We start from the raw sequence: 23,173 nt of genomic DNA on the forward strand, positions 1-23,173 counted from the left end.
ACAAGCTTCCAACGTCCCTATTGCACTCCACACTGCCGCTTCCCACCTGGCCAAAAGGAACACTCATGTGAGAATGCTATTCATTGACTACAGCTCAACACCATAGTACCCTCAAAGTGCATCATTAAGCTTAGGATCCTGGGACTAAACACCTCCCTCTGCAAATGGATCCTGGACTTCCTGACGGGCCACCCTCAGGAGGTGAGGGTAGGTAGCAACACATCTGCCACACTGATCCTCAACACTGGAGCTCTCCAGGGGTGCGTGCTCAATCCACTCCTGTACTCCGTTCACCCACAACTGCATGGCCAGGCATGACTCCAACACCATCATTAAGTTTGCAGACAACACAAGTGGTAGGCCTGATCACCGACACCGACGAGACAGCCTATAGAGAGGTCAGAGACCTGGCCGGGTGGTGCCAGAATAACAACCTATCCCTCAACGTAACCAAGACTAAGGAGATGATTGTTGACTATAGAAAAAGGAGGACCGAGCACGCCCCCATTCTCATCGACGGGGCTGTAGTGGGGCAGGTTGAGAGCTTCAAGTTCCTTGGTGTCCACATCAATAACAAACTAGAATGGTCCAAACACACCAAGACAGTTGTGAAGAGGGCACGACAAAGCCTATTCCTAAACAGGAAACTAAAAAGATTTGGCATGGGTCCTGAGATCCTCAAAAGGTTCTACAGCTGCAACATTGAGAGCATCCTGACTAGTTACATCACTGCCTGGTATGGCAATAGCTCAGCCTCTGACCGCAAGGCACTACAGTGGGTAGTGCGTATGGCCCAGTACATCACTGGGGCTAAGCTGCCTGCCATCCAGGACCACTACACCAGGCGGTGTCAGAGGAAGGCCCAAAAAATTGTCAAAGACCCCAGTCATAGACTGTTCTCTGTACTACCGAATGGCCAGCGGTACCGGAGTGCCAAGTCTAGGACAAAAAGGCTTCTCAACAGTTTTTACCGCCAAGCCATAAGACTCCTGAACAGGTAATCAAATTGCTACCCGGACTATTTGCATTGTGTGCCCAACCCCTCTTTTTACGCTGCTGCTACTCTGTTTATCATATATATAGTCACTTTAACTATACATTCATGTACATACTACCTCAATTGGGCTGACCAACCAGTGCTCCCGCACATTGGCTAACCGGCCTATCTGCGTTGTGTCCCACCCACCAACCCCTCTTTTACGCTACTGCTACTCTCGGTTCATCATATCTACATGTACATACTACCTCAATCTGCCTGACTAACCAGTGTCTGTATGAAGCCTCGCTACTTTTATAGCCTCGCTACTGTATATAGCCTATAGTATTTTTACTGTTACTTTATTTATTTACCTACCTATTGTTCACCTAATAAATTTTTTGCACTATTGGTTAGAGCCTGTAAGTAAGCATTTCACTAAGGTCAACACCTGTTGTATTCAGTGCACTTGACAAATACACTTTGATTTGATTTGTTGCTAAAGTATAAAAGAATGAGCTACCAAACCCAGTTGCAGGGTAAATCCTTTTTTTTGTTTTAGTGAACACCCTATTGTTGGAATAACGTGCAAAATTCCTTGATTCACTGGTGCCGGTAGGTCAGTTTAGGACTCTGGTATTAAATAATTGAGTATGCAGTTGTAGTATTGAAATTGTTCCTTGTTTTATTTGGAATGTTAACAATTGTGAATGAGAACTTGGTATCAATGGGGTTAAAAAAATGTAATAAACATTTAAAAAATGAGGTACTTTCTTGGCCCGCATGGATAATTTCTCTTAATAAGCTTAAACTTGATTCAACTTTACATTACATTTTTCTATAGACTTTTGGTATTGTTTGTTCTCTCTCATTATTAGTCACCTGGCTACTTTAAGTTTAAGGCTATTCATAATAACCTTTTGAAATTGAACTTGGTTACATTCATTGTTTGATCGGGAGAAAACCATGCATACAGTCATAATCATAACTGCCTACCGAATGGAGAGAGCAGAAAATATAGACTACATAAAAAATGAATAGCCTAAAGCCCATGCAGCCGACAGAAACAGAGAAAGAAACAATATTTTCTGACTGGACATTTTGTGCTGCTTTGGTGGAATTCTCCACTATCTGGCCTATATTCCTCTCGAGTTCTGCATCACACACAGTATGTATTGAAATAGGCTTTAGCAAATAGGAATAGGCAAATTACTTGGAATGTCACTTGTGCTGCCCTGCGAGAGACTGTCACATCACGATGTCGTCACCATCGACGATGGCTGTCAATCATCGTTGATAGACGATGCTGTCGTAATATCGCCCACCCCTAACGCACACACAAAACTACTCCAATGCCAGACACCAGCTGCTTTTTGGATAACAGTGCCTCAGGCGCAATGTCCAGTCCTCCAATCCCTCTTTATCCCCCTCTCCTTGGGGCCCCTCTTCAGAACATCTCAACATCTCCCTCTCCTGTTCTTAGCACAGAATCACACCTACACACACTCCCCATGGAACACCAAGTTTCTCTCTAGCTCGCTCACTCACTCACTCTTACACAACACCCCCTCCCCCTCACACACACACGCTTCAGAAGGTGTATGGCAGAAAATGTGTATATCTGACAGAGGAAGTCTTATAAAATCAAATCAAACCTAATCAAATAACCTCGTCTGGGCTTTATCTACACAGGGAGTACTGTTACTCTTGGAGACAGACTCTTGCAATAATAATATAAGAAATGCAGACCAGGGTCTGTTCAGGCTTGTGTGTGTGTGAGCGCAAATGTACAAACTGCACATTCTCTACTAGTCACACACACACAATCTGTAGTCTCTCACATGCATGCATACACACGGCCAACTCTGTAAATCACCCAGTCCTTCAACATCTGTGCAGAAATACTTAAACGCTTTCTCACATTATTGGGTTACACTTTACAGGAAGCGTCAGATGTGTGTGTATGTGCGCGCTACGTGTGTGTGATCTCTTATTTCATACCAGCAGACAGTGCTGTCGTCAGCCGCACCACAAACACCCCACTGCCTCATCCAATACTGACAGATGAGCAGTATTTACCTACCCAGTCCTTAGGTATTACCTATACTGTACCTCTACTGCCCACAGAGGTGGGGAGAGCGAGCGTGTGGTGGGAAAATCAAGAGAGATTGAGAGAAACAGAGAGAGAGTGTAAAGGTTCATTAGGGAAGAAGAACCTGAAAGAAGAGAGAAAAAATAAAGAGAAATGAGAGAAGAGAGAGATGGGGATGAGGGAGGTAAAGAAAAAAAAACATAGGAGCGAAAGAGAGAACAAAAAGTGAAAAGATTGTGTTTTCTGCAAGTAAAGTGGCCAGCCAAATAGAAAAAGTAACCAGCCAGGGAGTTTCCAGGCTGTGGAGGATTTTTTTCTTCTTTTTTTCTTCAGAACAAGCTCTATTTTGTGGCGTTTGGAACGTTCTAAAGACCTTGCTTCCATCTGAAATGCACAGCTAAATTATTAAATACTTCATTTTTTATATGACTTCACCAGATTAGTAAAATTACTTGTGGTATCGAGTAGAAAGACATGACACAATTAAAATGACTTAAAATGTATGAATTGAGTGTGTTAGCTGTTTTGGATATCATCTAGGCCAGGGTACCCCAACTGGCGACTGGGCTTGGTGGTTAAAAAAAATTCTGAGCAAAAAAAAATTAAAGTTTGGAATTTTCATTCTTTGACAGCAGACTAAAATCAACAGAACATCTGCTCCAGGTGATTTTAGTTTAAGAAATCTGTTTACAACTATTCACACGCATAAGAGAGACACACATGATTGTACATAAATGTGAGGAAGATTTGAAATTATGTTTTAGTCAAACATATTTATAAAGGATTTTTGCAGTCTACAAATTATTTGTAATTATGTTCCAGCCCATGAACATCCGCTACAACAAATAGAATTCAAAGAGGTCCAGTGACTAACATTTTCTCCTCCCAAAAGGTCCAAACCATTAAAATGTCTATCGTGCGCTATGATTTGGGGGCATATGTAGTTCTTGTATATGTATAGCTAATAAACAAAGTACTACATTTCAACAATATGTATTGCACATTTTCAATGCAGCCACATTACATATGAGGCAAAATAAATATGCATCCTAATCATAAATAAAAGTAGGCCAATTACAAATGTTCTCATTTCAAGCAAAACAAGACTGCATCTTCAAAAAAATAACAAGTGCCTGTTTCTGAAAAAAGTGCTTTGATTTTTGAACAAATAAGAAACGACTTAATATTTATCTGTCCTACTCTCTCCCACGTCACTTCTCCATCTCTCTTCTTAGCGAGAGAAGTTGTCTTTTGCTTGCCCAGTCACTAATTTGAACCTTGGCTGGAATGGAATCCGTGCCATTTCTCATACACATATGTAGGTGCTCATTGTTGAGTCTAGAACGGTACTTATTTTTAATGATGTTCATAGTGGAGAAAGAAGATTCACAACTGTATGTGGAGCCACGCATGGTCAAGGTGTGTAGTGCTACTTTGGTTAGACCAGGGAAAACGGTCTCAGACACAGCCTGCAGCCAGAAAGCGTCATGATCAGTTAGTTGAAAGTGCTCTTTTGGTGCAACATTTGCTCGCAGATCAATCAGTTCCATCTGTAGAGATCCACCATGTGCCCACTTGAAGGTCTGTGTCATCTCCTTTTGAAAATCCTCTGACATCTGTGATGAGGAACGGATTCTCAATTAGAAGGAGCTGCTGTCCAAGCCTGAAGCTGTCAAATCGATGTCTGAAGTTTCCAATCAGCTTATCTATGAAGTCCACATGAGGAGAAACATCTCTCTCAGCCTGAATCTGTTCCTACACTTTCAGAAGTGTGCACAGTTTCCTTGAAGATATTCCATGACAATTTCCAGTTCTCTGGAAGGAGCAGATAGATGTCATCAAACCTAACTGAATTGCCCTGTTATTTCACGTTGAGATTGTTAAGGTGTGATGTCTACCAAAAAAGCAACAAATCCATTTTGCTCTCGTCTTGCAAAAAAAGTGAAAACTGTGTCGCCTTCTGACTCTTGAGCTGTACTAGGAAAGCTGTTATTTCCTTTCGAATGGACCAAAAGCGTTCCAACACCGTGCCTTTAGTGAGCCATCTTACATTGTTGTGCAGCAATAGGTCATTTGATTTTTGCCTCAACTTCTTTCAGGAATTCTGTCAGCAGGCAATGTTGATGAGATGAGGATGCCCTGAGGAAGTTGATAAGTTTCATCATTATATTCACACTTCAGCATACTCTTCTGACAGATTGGCACACAGGACAGACTGATGAATGATGCAGTGGTAAGCTGTGAGATCAGGGTTGTCCTGCCACAGCACCTCTCTCTCTATAGAGACCACTTGTTTTAGATCTATCCCCCTCTCTCAGCATCTCCTCTATGGCCATGTATATGTCCTTTCCTCTTGCATGTGTCTCGAAGTGGTGTTACACCTGACAGGTCTTCACAGAATTCCTTCTCTGTGTGGTAAAATCTAACATACACCAGAAGCTGGGCATTATCACTCACATCAGTAGATTCATGAACAGCTAGTGCTATGCAGGGTGCACTCCGAATAGCTTCATCCCGCGGTGTTAATACATCTTCTGTTAGTATTTCACTCTTTCTTGCGGTTGTGTTATGTGACATTGGGATTTGCTTGATCTTTTCACAGCTCGTCTTTTTGTTTACCGTCAAGTAAAGTTTCAGCAACAGCATTCATGCACTCCATCCCCGTCAATAAATGGCTTTTGGTGTTGACCCAAAATCCAAGCTATTTTTAGTTAACATTTGTTTGCACGTTGTTGGGCAGTGAATGCATGGGAGAGGACACTGGTGGACCGATCATACTGGGCTTTGAGTTTGTATATTTTGCGTGACCTCACCTCAGACTGCTGTGGATATGTTTGCTCAAAAGATGTGTGCTTTGTTTCGTAGTGGCACTCTTCATGTTGGCACTTTTTATTAGAGCCACGGTCTCTGAACATATCAGGCAGAGTGGTTTGACACTCACTGCGGGAAGGATAAAGGCATATTTGTCTGTCCACTCCTCTTTGAAAGCTTGATTTTCTGTATCAACTTTCCTGACTTTTGCACACGCCATTCTATAATTGCGCCTCTCGCTCCGGCTTTGCTTCTCTCGCTGTCTCTCTCTGACAACATCAGTCTCATGCATTGTAAACATTCGCTTTGATTGGCTGAGTTTCGTGAAGTGATTTAAATAACGCATGTGATTGGACAACACACAGTAGTATGGAATGCTGTCTGGGACCTTCCCAGCTGTGCTGAGCCAGTACAGTATGTGTACATTGAAAAAAATGGTTGCTTCATCAGTATTTAACTTTAAAATTATTTATGAGAAATGTGTCGAGGTCCAGATAAGACCTTCACTCGGTCCGGACCTGGACACGAGGTCCGCCAATTGTGCACCTCTGCACTACAACAACAAAAAGCGGCGCAATGGAAACACTGCCAAATGCGAAGCTCGATCCTTAGCCCCTCCAGTCCTACTGACCTGAGTGCAGAGTAGGAGCCCAGCGACAGAGAGGCGAAGTCGGGGTGGTAGTACAGGTAGACAGAGGACACGCAGGTGGGCAGGATGTCCACTACTCCCACTGCCACGATGCGGCCATCCAGCCAGTACTGTTGGTGGAAGGAACCGTAGCCCGCCGCTGGTCCATCCGGAGGCGTCTCCATCTGAGAGAGAGAGAGGTTATAGATCACAATAGTACAAACACAAATACAAACTGGAAAAATGGAATTGACCTAGTGACTGAATCATATGAATCCCCTGTTAGTGCTTTGGCATTAGCAGGTTTCACACACACACACACACACACACACACACACACACATTTACAGTGCATTGCGAAAGTATTCGGCCCCCTTGAACTTTGCGACCTTTTGCCACATTTCAGGCTTCAAACATAAAGATATAAAACTGTATTTTTTTGTGAAGAATCAACAACAAGTGGGACACAATCATGAAGTGGAACGACATTTATTGGATATTTCAAACTTTTTTAACAAATCAAAAACTGAAAAATTGGCCGTGCAAAATTATTCAGCCCCTTTACTTTCAGTGCAGCAAACTCTCTCCAGAAGTTCAGTGAGGATCTCTGAATGATCCAATGTTGACCTAAATGACTAATGATGATAAATACAATCCACCTGTGTGTAATCAAGTCTCCATATAAATGCACCTGCACTGTGATAGTCTCAGAGGTCTGTTAAAAGCGCAGAGAGCATCGTGAAGAACAAGGAACACACCAGGCAGGTCCGAGATACTGTTGTGAAGAAGTTTAAAGCCGGAGCACTGTGCAAGCGATAATATTGAAATGGAAGGAGTATCAGACCACTGCAAATCTACCAAGACCTGGCCGTCCCTCTAAACTTTCAGCTCATACAAGGAGAAGACTGATCAGAGATGCAGCCAAGAGGCCCATGATCACTCTGGATGAACTGCAGAGATCTACAGCTGAGGTGGGAGACTCTGGCCTTTATGGAAGAGTGGCAAGAAGAAAGCCATTTCTTAAAGATATCCATAAAAAGTGTTGTTTAAAGTTTGCCACAAGCCACCTGGGAGACACACCAAACATGTGGAAGAAGGTGCTCTGGTCAGATGAAACCAAAATTGAACTTGTTGGCAACAATGCAAAACGTTATGTTTGGCGTAAAAGCAACACAGCTCATCACCCTGAACACCTCATCCCCAGTCAAACATGGTGGTGGCAGCATCATGGTTTGGGCCTGCTTTTCTTCAGCAGGAACAGGGAAGATGGTTAAAATTGATGGGAAGATGGATGGAGCCAAATACAGGACCATTCTGGAAGAAAACCTGATGGAGTCTGCAAAAGACCTGAGACTGGGACGGAGATTTGTCTTCCAACAAGACAATGATCCAAAACATAAAGCAAAATCTACAATGGAATGGTTCAAAAATAAACATATCCAGGTGTTAGAATGGCCAAGTCAAAGTCCAGACCTGAATCCAATCGAGAATCTGTGGACAGAACTGAAAACTGCTGTTCACAAATGCTCTCCATCCAACCTCACTGAGCTCGAGCTGTTTTGCAAGGAGGAATGGGAAGAAATTTCAGTCTCTCGATATGCAAAACTGATAGAGACATACCCCAAGCGACTTACAGCTGTAATCGCAGCAAAAGGTGGCGCTACAAAGTATTAACTTAAGGGGGCTGAATAATTTTGCACGCCCAATTTTTCAGTTTTTGATTTGTTAAAAAAAGTTTGAAATATCCAATAAATGTTGTTCCACTTCATGATTGTGTCCCACTTGTTGTTGATTCTTCACAAAAAAAATACAGTTTTATATCTTTATGTTTGAAGCCTGAAATGTGGCAAAAGGGTCGCAAAGTTCAAGGGGGCCGAATACTTTCGCAATGCACTGTATCTTTTCATTAGATCCCAGGCCCCACACGTGTAGTTTACAGAAAGCATTTGTTGCTTTGAAACTGAAACTGGTACTTAATGCAGGTAAAACTAAGTACATGTTACTTTCCAAAACGCTTAAAAAATATACCTGATGATTTACGCATATGTACATTGGATGGTGCCCACATTTATCGTGTCCCTGCTTATAAATATCTGGGTATCTGGATTGATGGAATAAGCTCTTTCAAAAAGCATACTGATGAGTTAGTTAAGAGGGTAAGAATAAAAATGGGCTTCCTAAAAACAGGAATGCCTTTCGTTAAATAGCAGAAAACAAATAATTTAGTCGACATTCATTTCGGCTTTAGATTATGGCGATATAGTCTATATGAATGCAGATGCCACTATTTAAACCATTTGACGATAGGTTCATTACACATCAATGCATTCTGTATCAGAAAGTAGGCAGTTCCTCTCAAGTCTCGTAGATCAATACACTGCTCTCTTTTTGTTTATAAGGCCTTCTTGTGCTAACGTCCAGGGCATTTCAGACAGCTGTTAGGGGACCTTTTCACTCAAGGAGAATGTTTGTTTTTTATGATTGATTGTGTTTTGATTTGTGTATATTGTCTATATGAATGTGAAGTTCGATGTGTATATCGTATTTTGCTGTGTATAGTTTCATACAGGGCTCAGCTTTGACTCCATGTCAAAAGAAAGATTCCATTAAATAAATAAATGCACAGGGGTGTACAGTAGCCCGCACTCAGCCCGCTAATAGCTCCCAAATGTGGAGGGGGATCAGGCTGGGGGGCGTAGGTAGAACTGTGTGTGCTAGCCACCGAAACACATGGGAGACGCCTTTTAATAAAAGACCCTGTATGAAATCCATCTCGCCGGGCAGGGTGTGGAATGTGGCCAAGCTTACTCTTGGATGTGTGTGTGCAATACAACTCCTGTTTAGTACCCAACAGATTGCATGCTGGGTTTTTCAAATCAACTGGCTTAACTGCTACATCACACATACTTTAGACAGCTAGTGGGGCTAGGGGGCATATTAAGCCTGAGGTGGACTGGTGTATGTGCATGTGTGAAAGAACGGTTGAAACAGGATCCTTCCCCACGGCCCATCTGGGCCCGGGGCAGACGCCGCTTGTTATCACAACACAGAGAGAGCTGCAGTTGTTAATCCAACAGTGTGAAAACCCCCAGAATGCTGCTTGGCCACTGACCAGCAACAACCACCTTGACACAATTAAACCTGTCTAAATATGAACCCCCCCTCCTCCCAATACCTATAATTGGACCTCCAGGACCCCTGCAAACTCACAGCTATCTTTCCCAGAAGACCTCCACCGGTCCTGGGCTCCACATTCCTCTTGTACCCCCTTGGCGGAGCTGTGTTAAGTGAAGCTTACCGTAAAAAGAAAGGCAAATTTGCTCCAGCGCCGGGCTGCTGTGTTACCAAACGCTAGCTGATTACCTGGGCGACACAACAGAGCATTGGAGACGGGGACAGGGGTATCCGTTCACTATGTGGGCTAGGGGATGACGTGTTTGTGTGTGGTGAGCAGACTAGAGGAGAGAAGACTAGAGGAGGACTAGCATGGGGCAGACTTTCAGCAGTTGGGAGTGAGTGAGAGGGAGGCCGGAGGTAAAATGGAGAGTGTTACGCTGGGAGAGTGGAGGTGGAATTGGGGGGGGGGGGGGGGTCTGGTTGGTGGCTGTATTAGCTACACTACCAGTCAAAAGGTTTAGAACGACTCCTCATTCAAGGGTTTTTCTTTATGTTTTCTATTTTCTACATTGCAGAATATGCCTGGATGACAGCTTTGCACACTCTTGGCATTTTCTCAACCAGCTTCATGAGGTAGTCACCTGGAATTTGTGGAATTTACTTCCTTAATGCGTTTGAGCCATTCATTTGTGTTGTGACAAAGTGGGGGTGGTATACAGAAGATAGCCCTGTTTGGTAAAAGACCAAGTCCATATTATGGCAAGAACAGCTCAAATAAGCAAAGAGAAACGACAGTCCATCATTACTTTAAGATATGAAGGTCAGTCAATACGGAACATTTCAAGAACTTTGAAAGTTTCTTAAAGTGCGGTCGCAAATACCATGGGTGAACAGATGATCTCCGCATGTGTATTTCCCACCGTGAAGCATGGAGGAGAAGGTGTTATGGTGCTTTGCTGGCGACACTATCTGTGATTTATTTAGAATTCAAGGCACACATCACCAGCATTGCTACCACAGCATTCTGCAGCGATACACCATCTCTTCTGGGTATTGGCTTAGTGGGACTATCATATGTCTTTCAACAGGACACTGATCCAACACACCTCGAGGCTGTGTAAAGGCTATTTTACCAAAAAGGAGAGTGATGGCGTGCAGCATCATATGACTTGGCCTCCACAATCCACCGACCTCAACCCAAATTGAGATGGTTTGGGATGAGGCGGACCGCAGAGTTAAGGAAAAGCAGCTAACAAGTGCTCAGCATATGTGGGAACTCCTTCAAGACTGTTGGAAAAGCATTCCAGGTGAAGCTGGTTGAGAGAATGCCAAGACTGTGCAAAGCTGTCAAGGCAAAGAGTGGCTATTTGAAGAATCAAATATATTTTGATTCGTTTAAAACGTTTGGTTACTACATGATTCCATATGTGTTATTTCATAGTTTTGATGTCTTCACTATTATTCTACAATGTAGAAAATAGTACAAATTATGAAAAACCTTGAATGAGTAGGTGTTCTAAAACTTTTAAAAACACAAAACTGGTAGTATACCTCTGGGGCTCCTAGTGGGCACCACATCTGGAGGCTGGGTGGGGCCCCTGAGCTGTGGCAGTCTGTCTGGGGCTGGGGAAAATGCCCGTCAGTGGAAGGCATGCAGCCTGTAAATTTCTTGGTACAGGCTCTGGCAGCAAACACTGGAGTCTTTGTCAGAGCCTAGGTTCACTTAGAATTTAGTCAGAAGTGAGAGAGTGGGTCTCCATATGTGTGCGAGAGTGATTTTTCTTACCCCCTCTGAGCATGGCCGTGAGTGTCTGTCAGTGAATGGTTGAGTGTCTATTTACTTTCGGTATGTGTGTGCACTCATATGCGTGTGCGTTTACGCACGGGTATGTATGTGTGCACTTGTGTGTGTTTATGCAGCAGACACGTGTAAGAGGTAGATCTTGTCTCACTCTAACCTGCGCGTCACCTCCCAGGTCAGCCTAATGGCTGTGTCCTTGCCACAATGACAACAACGTAAACATTCTCCACCGCTAAACAGTAAACTGCCTCTGAGGCCTCAAAAGGGGCCCAAATCCCTCTGATGGGCCTCCAAACTCCCCCTTTCTCCACGCTCTCCCCCTCTGGTCTAGTGCAGGGGAGTAAAAGTGTAATTTCTTAACTCAAACAAATGCACATTGCAGTATTGGAGTAGGAGCAACTGTTCCCTATGGTCAAATAAAATCTGAGATGAAAAACCTAGCAACAACTACTACCAGGTAGACTCCCCTCACAGGTATGCTTTCACTTTTCAGAATAAGAAGTCTGTGCGGTTTCTATAAACAACGACACTGCATAAACATTGCTATGGCAGGTTTGATTGAATTCCTGCCTGAGTGCTCCATGAGTTTTCAGAAGGCTCCGTGGCCAAAGTGGAGTGGAGCACTCATTAGGTTGCTGCTCATGGTCTGGTTTGGGGAAGAGAAGAGCAATCTGGGCAGACACACAGTCTGGCACGGTAATTGTATAATCGTGTAACTGACGATTATGGATGAACACAGTCATGAAAATAAAACAAACGCCATAACCGTTTTAATAGAATAAGAAAATTATATACAGTCAAAGGTTGAGAGAAAACTATGAAATAACACATATGGAATCACATAACCAAAAAAAGTGTATAAAAAAAATCTAAAAAGTTTATATTTGAGATTCTTCAAAGTAGCCATCATTTGCCTTGACAGCTTTGCACACTTGGCATTCCCTCAACCAGTTTCACCTGTATGTCTGCAAGGCCTATATCATCTGCTAGCATATGTCATGGAGATACAGGTGAAGCTGGTTGAGAGATTAATCCATCCTAATGACAGAGAATATATATTTTTCTCCCACTGTCATAAGACACACTAGAGAACAGATTTCTTCTTGATATCTAATTTCATGGTTAATAATGTGATTGATTGCAAGATTTGGCCCATGGCCCACACAGATCATGCTACAGTAGTTACATGTTGATATAAACTCTGAATATCTGAGGAAGGGTAGATTTAGACTAAACACCATGCCATTACAAGATGAGATAGAGTCAAATCAGTAGCAGATGATCTTAGATCCTTTTTTTCACAGATAGCACATTTCAAACTGCCTGCAAACAGAAATTTCAGTTGCATGAAATGTATAACAAAAATGGCAGAACATGCACTGTTTAGGATTAGAACACGTTTTAATGAGGAAGGTGAGAATACAGGCAGGCTACGAGCAACACAATGCAGAACCCTTCTAATGTAATCCCAGCAATTAAGAAGGGTGATAAGATGGTGACCTTATCCAAAGAGAAACTGTGTTTCAGCATTTTTATGAAGATTTCTATGCAGCCTAATGTTCAGCGGGCCCCATACTTTTTTGCTTGTTATAGAATTACCTAGATGATCAGATAGCTAGGTAGAGGACCTAGACTGTTCTGTAACAGAAGAGGTTAGAGCCACCATTTTATCTATGAACGTAGGGAAGTCACCTGGTCTGGATGACCTTCCTGTAGAATATTCTAAAAAGTATATTGACATTATTGTACCATTTAAAAATGCCTCCCTTCCGTACACCTTTAATGAGGGTTTGATGTCGTTGATCCCTGAAAAGGACAGAGATATGACAGAACCTGGGAATGTTAGAGCCATCAGCCTCCTCAATGTGGATTGTAAGATTCTTACTAAGACCTTTGCGATACGCTTAGAGAAGGCCTACCTAATATAAAACAAGTAGGATATCATACCATATCACCAAGTAGGATTTATGAAGAACAGGTCCTCTAATACGAGGCTCTGACACCTAATGTGGTTGAAACCGCCATTAAAAAAAAGCCAGACTACGGTTTGCAACTGCACATGGGGACAAAGTTCGTACTTTTTGGAGAATTGTCCTCTAGTCTGATGAATCAAAAATATAACTGTTTGGCCATGATGACCATCATTATGTTTGGAGGAGAAAGGGGGAGGCTTGCAAGCCGAAGAACACCATCTAAACCGTAAAGCACGGGGGTGGAGGCATCATGTTGTCAGGGTGCTTTGCTGCAGGAGGGACTGGTGGACTTCACAAAATAGATGGCATCATGAGGCAGGAAAATTATGTGGATATATTGAAGCAACATCTCAAGACATCAGTCAGGAAGCTAACGCTTGGTCGTAAATGGGTCTTCCAAATGGACAATGACCCCATGCATACTTCCAAAGTTGTGGCAAAATGGCTTAAGGACAACAAATGATGATGGCCACTCCAAGGTATTGTGCGCCTCCAAGTGCGCCTCTGATTAGCAGCCGTGTCAGTTTGGCAGCTGAGCGTGTCGGAGGGAGATGCATGTGCTTCGCGGTTTACCAGATCTTTTTAAGATTACTCCGCAACCTAAATGCTGCAGCGAATGACAGCCAATGACTTGTCATTCCCACTCGCCGCTGTCTAAATTCTGACTGAGGTCAATTGCCCTGAAACACAAATACAGCGATGAGTTTCTCTTTGTTTCATCCAAGCTTTGAGAAATAATGAGGAGCACCCACAATGTGTTTTGTGTGGGGGAGTGTTTAGTAATGAGTCACTCAAAACGAACAAATTAAAAAGACACGTCCTGGCCAAACATCCACAGCATGATCAGAGTTACCATGTTTGCGGTTCTCTCGCAAAATTGGGCAACTTTGAAAACGATGTTGTGGGTGAAAATGTATTGGTGGCGGGTTTTGGGCCTACTTCTAAATCACACAGCGCCACCCCGGTATTTCTCTTTAAAAATAATAATAATATATATTTAACTATAACCTGCTGCTGCTGTGGACAGGCAGTGAGCAGGTTGCTACTAGCAGCACACGCGCACATGGTGACAACCTTTTACCATTTGTAGGTAGGCTATTTATATTGGTCATTATGAAGACACCCCTTTTCCGTAAAACATTAACGCCAAGAACTGATAACTGCGATAAGGCATTGGAAAAGGACTGTTGGCGCACTACAGCTCTTTAGATAAGTTTGCTCACAGGTGGTTTAAAGTAAACGGCATTCAAATGTCGACTTCTAATGGATAACCGTATCAAGCAAAGTGTTTTACTCATGCTCAGTTCTAAGGTACTGGAGCGCTAAGCGAGTGGAAATTTAAAATGGATGTTATGGAACTCCCTCACATGCTTCTGTTATGGGGAAAATGGGAAGTTGTCAATTGTGATCATGGTCACAGCTCTATCGTGAATGTATCATTCTCCACATTTAATGTTAGTTTCATTGTGGACTTTTCCCTGAAATTAGATGTTGGCCTTTTCAGGGGCTATAGACTACCTGCATCTAGCTCAGCAAGATGCAGGTAGCCTATAAACAATACTAAAGCTCTGATTGCCTACCGAACTGTTATTAGACCTGTGCTTGTGTCCGCTAACTAGATTGTACCATATAGAATATAGATATTTAATATATTTAACTAGACAAGTCAATTAAGAACAAATTCATAATGACAGACGACGCTGGGCCAATTGTGCGTCGCCCTATGGGACTCCCAATCACAGCCAGATGTGATCCAGCCTGGATTCGAACCAGGTTCAATAGTGACGCCTCCTGCACTGAGATGCAGTGCCTCAGACCGCTGTGCCACTCAGGAGTATGCTCTAATTACATTGTTATGCAGTTTATAATAGCAATAAGGCTCCTCAGGGTTTTGTGGTGTATGGCCAATATACCATGGCTAATAAGGGCTATGTCCAAAGTACAGCCATTAACTGTGGTAAATTTGCCATATACCACACCTCCTAGGGCTTTATTGTTTAATCATAGCAGTCAAAACCAGTTAAATTGACATCCATTGATAGAAAATGATCTGGAGAGTTTAAGGGTGATTGATTTTTTGTCTTGCGACATTCTTAAACGTTCAAGATTTATTATTTTGATGGAAAAACTAATTTAGCTTCTTCGTCGTTAAAAAAGCATGTAGAAATTCCTTAATTCGCTCGATAACGTTATGGAAAAAGGGTTTCATGGATAAATGTGTCAACTCCTCTCTTGCTGCGAAAACATTTTTTGGGGCTAGTTTTCAGGCCTTGTGTGCAGGTTTTCAGATGTCATTGGGCTAGAAATTTTAGATGGATCTGGCAACACTGAACATGACAGTAAACACAGGGAGTTATTTCAGAACAGGGCAGAATGCCTCAGGAAACTGTTTTTTGACAGTGGAATAGTTAGTCAGCAAGCAAGGCATTGTTGTTATTTTATAACAGGTGATGATCACAGCAGAAATAGGGGAGCACTATCTCTCATAGTAGTAAAACAATCCCCTTAATAGCTAACAGCTAGCAAGGTAAATTTAGCCAAAGCAAGCTAGCTAGCTACTGAAAGTGCAACCCTAAGTAACAGTACATATGAAGATGAAAAATGAGCAGGCCTACTGTACATCTTACTATAGAAATTATTGAAGAAAACAAGTATAGGTTGGAACTATTGCTGTTAAAATAGAATAAAACAATGTATTCTGAACTGGAATAAACAGATTGAACCAAAATGTTTTTGAGGAAAACACTCAAGCAGTTCTGGATTGCTCATCTACAGCAGGAAGTGGTCTCCTGCTTGACTGAAAAAGAAGTAGATGTTCTGATCCAGTTTGGCACCACATATCTATGAGTCTAGGAACAGTGGGTTAACTGCCTTGTCGGCTCGGGGAGATGAACTTGCAATATGAACTTGCAACCTTTCAGTTGCTAGTCCAATGCTCTAACCACTAGGCTACCCTGCCGCCCCTCATTAGTGCTTTGTGTTTGTGTTCTGGTTTACATCTATCTGATGTGATAAATCAGTTGATTCCAGTTCAGAATTAAAATCATTTATTATATTTTAACAGCAACAGTTCCAACCTAGACAGTGCTTTTAACTGGGAAAAATAAACATGAAATAGCTATTTATATTTAATTTCATTGTTATTTGTCTTTATACATATAGTTGCATGTTTTTATAAGCTTGAGTCCCAGGAAAACAGAATTTCTAATTTAGGTCCCAGACTGAAAAAGCTTAAGAAACGCTGCTTTAGGCAGAAACTAAAACAGGAAGTGCCCGTACTTAGGTCTATCCAATAGGTCTGACCAATAGGAAAACTTAACGTACCCCGATATTGAATCATGGCAAGGCAACTGGGAATATGGCCGAAAATAAACAAGAAAGAGTGTCAGTATATTGACAAAGTGGAGTCGCAATACAACGGCTCAAAGATGAGACGTATGTTGCAGGGTCTCCAGACAATACGGATTACAAAAAGAAAACCAGCCGTCGCGGATATCGACGTCTTACTCCCAGACAAATTAAACAACTTCTTTGCGCGTTTTGAGGACAACACAGTGCCACCGACGCGAACCGCTACCAAAGACTGTGGGCTCTCCTTCTTCGTGGCCGACGTGAGTAAAACATTTAAATGTGTTAACCCTCGCAAGGCTGCCAGCCCTGACGGCATCCCTAGCTGCGTCCTCAGAGCATGCTGGTGTGTTTACGGACAAATTAAATCAATCCCTAACCCAATCTGCTGTCCTCACATGCTTTAAGATGGCCCGTAGCACTCACTTCTGTCATCATGAAGTGCTTTGAGAGACTAGTCAAGGATCATTTCAACTAGACCTTACCTGCCACCCTCAACCAACTTAAATTTGCTTACCTCCCCAATAGGTCCACCGACGATGCAATCGCTATCACACTGCCATATCCCACCTGGACAACAGGAATACCTACGTAAGAATGCTGTTCATTGACTACAGCTCAGCATCCATGGGTCTTGACCCCACCCTGTGAAACTGGGTCCTGGACTTCCTGACGGGCCACCCACAGGTGGTGAAGGTAGGAAACAATATCTCCACTCTGCTGATCCTCAACACTGGGGCACGTTCTTAGCTCCCCCCTGTACTCCCTGTTCACCCACGACTGCGTGGTACACCTCCATGTACACCTCCAACTCAAATTGCCAAGTTTGCAGACGACCACAATGGTAGGCTTGATTACGAACAACGACGAGACAGCCTACAGGGAGGTGGTGAGGGCCCTCGGAGTGTGGTGTCAGGAAACAGCAAAAGAAGCACCCCCCTATCCACATTGACGAGATAGCAGTGGAGACGGTGGAAAGTTCCTCGGTGTACACATCACGGACAAACTGAAATGGTCCACCGACACAGACAGTGTGGTGAATAAAGCAGAACACCGCCTCTTCAACCTCAGGAGGCTGAAAAAAAAATTGCCTTGTCACCGAAAACATTCAAACTTTTACAGGTGCACAGTTGAAAGCATCCTGTCGGGCTGTATCACCACCTGGTACGGCAACTGCACCGCCCATAACTGCAGTGCTCTCCAGAGGCAAAAAAGATCATCAAGGACAATAACCACCCGAGCCACTGCCTGTTCTCCCCGCTTCCATACAGAAGGTGAGGTCAGTACAGGTGCATCAAATCTGGAACCGAGAGATTGAAAAACAGCTTCTATCTCAAGGCCATCAGATTGTTAAACAGACACCACTAACACAGAAGCGGCTACCTACCTACAGACTTGATATCATTGGCCACCTTAATAAATGGAACACTAGTTACTTTAAAAATGCCACTAACTTCTTGGTGACAGGGGGCAGTATTTTCACATCCGGATGAAATGCATTCCCAAATTCAAATTCAACTGCCTGCTACTCATCCCCAGAAGTTAAGATATGCATATTATTAGTAGATTTGGATAGAAAACACTGAAGTTTCTAAAATTGTTTGAATCATGTCTGTGAGTATAACAGAACTCATATGGCAGGCGAAAACCTGAAAAAATCCAACCAGGAAGTGGGAAATCTGAGGCTTGTAGTTTTTAACTCAGCCCCTATTGAAGATACAGTGGGATATTGGTTATGTTGCACTTCCTAAGGCTTCCACTAGATGTCAACAGTCTTTAGAATTTTGTTTGAGGAATCTACTGTGAAGTGGAACTGAACGAGAGAGGAATGAGCCAGGTGTCTGGCAGATTTCCACAGGCTCTGAGGAGCGGTCACAAGAGTTAGCTCTCGTTCCATTGCTTTTCTACAGACAGAGGAATTCTCCGGTTGGAACATTATTGAAGATTTATGATAAAAACATCCTAAAGATTGATTCTATACTTAGCTTGACAAGTTTCTACGGGCTGTAACGGAACCTTTCGTCCGACGTTCGGCTGGACCTGAACGTGCTTTTGGATTTGTTTACCAAACGTCCTAACAAAAGAAGCTATTTGGACATTATCGAACAAAACAAACATTTATTGTGGAACTGCAATTCCTGGGAGTGCATTCTGATGAAGATCAAAGGTAAATGAATATTTATAATGCTATTTCTGACTAATGTCGACCACCCAATACGGCGGATATCTTTTTGGCTGCTTTGTTGTCTGAACGCTGTACTCAGATTATTGCATGGTTTGCTTTTTCCGTAAAGCTTTTTTGAAATCTAACACAGCGGTTGCATTAAGGAGAAGTATATCTCTAATTCCATGTATAACAGTTGTATTTTCATCAACATTTATAATGAGTATTTCTGTAAATAGATGTGGCTCTCTGCACAATCACCGCATGATTTAGAACTACTGAACGTAACGCGCCAATGTAAAATGAGATTTTAGTCGTTCCAGTAATTGGCAGCAGAGAACTGGAAGGAGAGGCAGCCAAAGAAATAATTCGCTTTGGGGGTGACCAGTGAGATATACCTGCTGGAGCGCGTGCTACGGGTGGGCGCTGCTATGGTGACCAGTGAGAAGAGATAAGGCGGGGCTTTACCTAGCAGAGACTTGTTGATGACCTGGAGTCAGTGGGTTTGGAGATGAGTATGAAGCGAGGGAAAGCCAACGAGATCATACAAGTCGCAGTGGTGGGTAGTATATGGGGCTTTGGTGACTGACAAAACGGATGGCACTGTGATAGACTGCATCCAATTTGTTGAGTAGAGTGTTTGAGGCTATTTTGTGAAATGACATCGCCAAAGTCGAGGATCGGTAGGATGGTCAGTTTTACGAGGGTATGTTTGGCAGCATGTGTGAAGGATGCTTTCTTGAGAAATATTTTTTTCTCTCTCTGTTCCCCGAGTTGTCATTGCCCAGGGATATTTCTTAGGAACCTGTTTTCCTACCGCTTCCACTGGATGTCACCAGTCTTTGGAATTTGGTTGAGGTTATTCCTTTGTGCAATGAAGAAGTAGGCCAACTAGGAACTGGGTACACTGTTGAGACTTGCGCAAGACGTAAAAAGTATCGCTGGTTTGTTTTTTCTGGATCAAACACGCTTTATAAATGGACATTTTGGATATATATGGACGGAATTAATCGAACAAAAGGACCAATTGTGATGTTTATGGGACATATTGGAGTGCCAACAAAAGAAGTTCGTCAAAGGTAATGCATGTTTTATATTTTATTTCAGCGTTTTGTGTTGCGCCTGCAGGGATGAAATATGCTAACCCCTTTGTTTACTGCTGGTGCAGATGGTGCAGGCTATCAGTTAAGAGCTTCTTATGCTTTCGCCAAAAGCATTTTTAAAATCTGACATGTTGGCTGGATTCACAACGAGTGTAGTTTTAATTGAGTATCTTACATGTGTGATTTAATGAAAGTTTGAATTTTATAGTATTTTATTTGAATCTGGCGCTCTGCATTTTCCCTGGCAATTGGCCAGTTGAGACATTTGCGTCCCGCCTATCCCTAACTATTAACACAGTGTCCAACGAAGGGCCAGAGGTATACAGAATGGCGTCGTCTGCGTAGAGGTGGATCAAAGAATCACCAGCAGCGAGAGCGACAGAAAAGAGAGTCGGCCAGAGAATTTAACCTTGTGGCACCCTCAGACACCGCCAGAGGTCCGGACAACAGGCCAACCGATTTGACACACTGAACTCTGAGAAGTAGTTGGTGAAGCGAGGCAATGATTTGAGAAACCAAGGCTGTGAAGTCTGCCAATAAGAATGTGGTGATAAGTCAAAAGCCTTAGCCAGGTCGATGAATTCCGGCTGCACAGTAATGTCTCTTATCGATGGCGGATATGATATCATTTAGGATCTTGAGCGTGGCTGAGGTGCACCCATACCAGCTCTGAAACCAGATTGCATAGCAGAGAAGGTACGGTGAGATTCAAAATGGTCGGTAAACTGTTAACTTGGCATTCAAAGACCTTAGAAAGGCAGGGTAGAATACATATAGGTATGTAGCAGTTTGGGTCTAGTGTCTCCCCCTTTGAAGAGGGGGATGACCGCGGCAGCAATCTTTGGGAATCTCAGACGAAACTAAAAAGAGGCTGAACAGGCTAGTAATAGGGGTTGCAATAATTTCGGTAGATCATTTTAGAAAGAGAGGGTCCAGATTGTCTAGCATGGCTGATTTGTAGGGGTCCAGATTTTGCAGCTCTACCAGAACATCAACTATCTCGATTTGGGTGAAGGAGAAGTGGGGGAGGTTTGGGCGAGTTGCTGTGGGGAACGCAGGGCTGTTGACCGTGGTAGGGGCAGCCAGGTGGAAAGCATGGCCAGCCGTAGAAAAATGTCAAAGTCATTCCAGGATACCCGGGCCAGGTCAATTAGAAAAGCCTGTTCGCAGAAGTGTTTTAGGGAGCGTTTGACAGTGATGAGGGGTGGTCGTTTGACCGCAGACCCATTACGGATGCAGGCAATGAGGCAGTGATCACAGATCTTGGTTGAGGTGTATTTGGAGGGCGAGTTGGTTAGGATGATATCTATGAGGGTGCCCGTGTTTACAGATTTGGGGTTGTTCCTGTTAGGTTCATTGATAATTTGTGTGAGATTGAGGGCATCAAGCTTAGATTGTAGGATGGCCGGGGTGTTAAGCACGTCCCAGTTTAGGTCACCTAGTAGCACGAGTTCAGAAGATAGATGTGGTGCAATCAATACAATATGGTGTCCAGGGCACAGCTGGGGGCAGAGGGTGGTCTATAGCAAGTGGCAAGGGTGAGAGACATGTTTCTGGAAAGGTGAATTTTTAAAAGCAGAATCTCGAATTGTTTGGGACCTGGATAGTAAGACAGCACTCTGCAGGCTCTCTCTGCAGTAGATTGCAACACCACCCCCCTTGGCAGTTCTTTTTTTTATTTGTATAATATGTTTATTATTTTTTTATAAAATCAAATAAAAGACAGCAATACTAACAATGACATTCATTGTACTGTTGAATGGGATGGCAAATTTAGAGGACAAAACAAAACTTAACTCACACATACACAAAATAAAACAAAATCCTATTAGGTGGTACATGTATAGGAAGACAGCATATAGTCATTACAAGCAGTGTAGTTAAGCCAAAAATAAATATTTAGTGGAGTACAGCACAGAGTAGCAGCAGATCGTCAACCCAGTTATGAAGCGGGACTAGACCATTTATCCAGTATCGGCTGCCATATTTTGTAAAACATTGGACTTCTATTGGAGGTATTGTATCGAATCTTTTCCATATGTATTACATTTCCTAAATCCCGTAACCACATTTCAAAGGTAGGTACAGTCTCCAGTTTCCAAAATTGCAATATGAGCCTTTTGGCTAATAGAGTACAAAGAGAGACAGCTTTCCCTTCGTGATTATTCCCATCAACTGTGCCAAACAGAGCGGTCAATGGGTCTGGGGCTAGAACTCTATCAAAGGCTCTAGATAAATAATCAAAAATGAGAGCCCAGTAAACATGTAACTTAGGACATGTCCAGAATAAGTGGGTCAACGTCCCCTCATCCTGCTTGCACCTCTCACACAGTGGTGAGGTGTCCGGGAATATTTTATGCAGTTTTACTTTTGAGTAATGTAACCTGTGTATCACCTTAAACTGTACAAGGTTGTGTCTGGCATTCACTGAACTGTGGTTTATATTCCTGAGAGCTTCTACCCAGTCCTCATCTGAGATTTCTGAGCCAAGTTCTTGTTCCCAAGCCCTTTTAATGATGTCTGTGGATACCTCTATGTGGGCTTGTAGCACATCATACAGTCTAGAGACCGACCCTTTTGAATGGGGTTTGACAAGGATCAAGCTATCTAATGTAGGACTATTTGGCTTCATGCCATACTGTGGGATATGTGTCCTTACGGAATTCCTGATTTGGAGGTATCTGAAAAAATTTGTTGTTGGCATGTTGAACTTTCCTTGTAATTGTTGAAATGAAGCTAACTGACCATCTATGTATAGATTACCAATTGTTGTGAGCCCCTTCTCCCTCCACTGTGAAAACACCACATCATCCAATGCGGGGTAGAATGCATGATTCAGGCAAATCGGGCTGTCAATGTATACAGTGGGTATGTTAAGAAAATACCTAATCTGTTTCCAGATCCTAAGCGTATGACAAATGACTGGGTTAGAGTCATAAGTGGATTTTTTCACATATGATGGGCTATTAACAAGTGCAGGGAGTGAGGAACGTTGACAGGAGGCCTGCTCAATCAAAAGCCATGCAGGCATATCCTTCTGTCTCATCGCAGGTAAGCTTTCCCTCCAGAAAGACACAATGTTCAGATTAAACTGTAATATTGGGCTGCTAAAGTGAGGAAGGCCAAAGCCCCCCTCTATTTTGTACTTGCATAAATGCTT

At 42.9% G+C, this 23,173-nt stretch overlaps 1 protein-coding gene across 3 annotated transcripts in view; it reads right to left on the reverse strand.

Moving 5' to 3' along the window:
* LOC139409522 (arginyl-tRNA--protein transferase 1) overlaps nt 1–23,173 on the reverse strand; it is a 189,475-nt gene that overhangs the window by 65,888 nt on the left and 100,414 nt on the right. For all 3 annotated transcript variants that reach the window (XM_071154815.1, XM_071154808.1, XM_071154797.1), the window contains one exon: nt 6,511–6,692. In XM_071154815.1, the coding sequence (XP_071010916.1) occupies nt 6,511–6,692 (182 nt within the window). The remainder of the gene's footprint in view (nt 1–6,510; nt 6,693–23,173) is intronic.

The sequence above is a fragment of the Oncorhynchus clarkii genome, chromosome 1 (genome assembly GCF_045791955.1).
Source record: "Oncorhynchus clarkii lewisi isolate Uvic-CL-2024 chromosome 1, UVic_Ocla_1.0, whole genome shotgun sequence".
Lineage (NCBI taxonomy): Eukaryota > Metazoa > Chordata > Actinopteri > Salmoniformes > Salmonidae > Oncorhynchus > Oncorhynchus clarkii.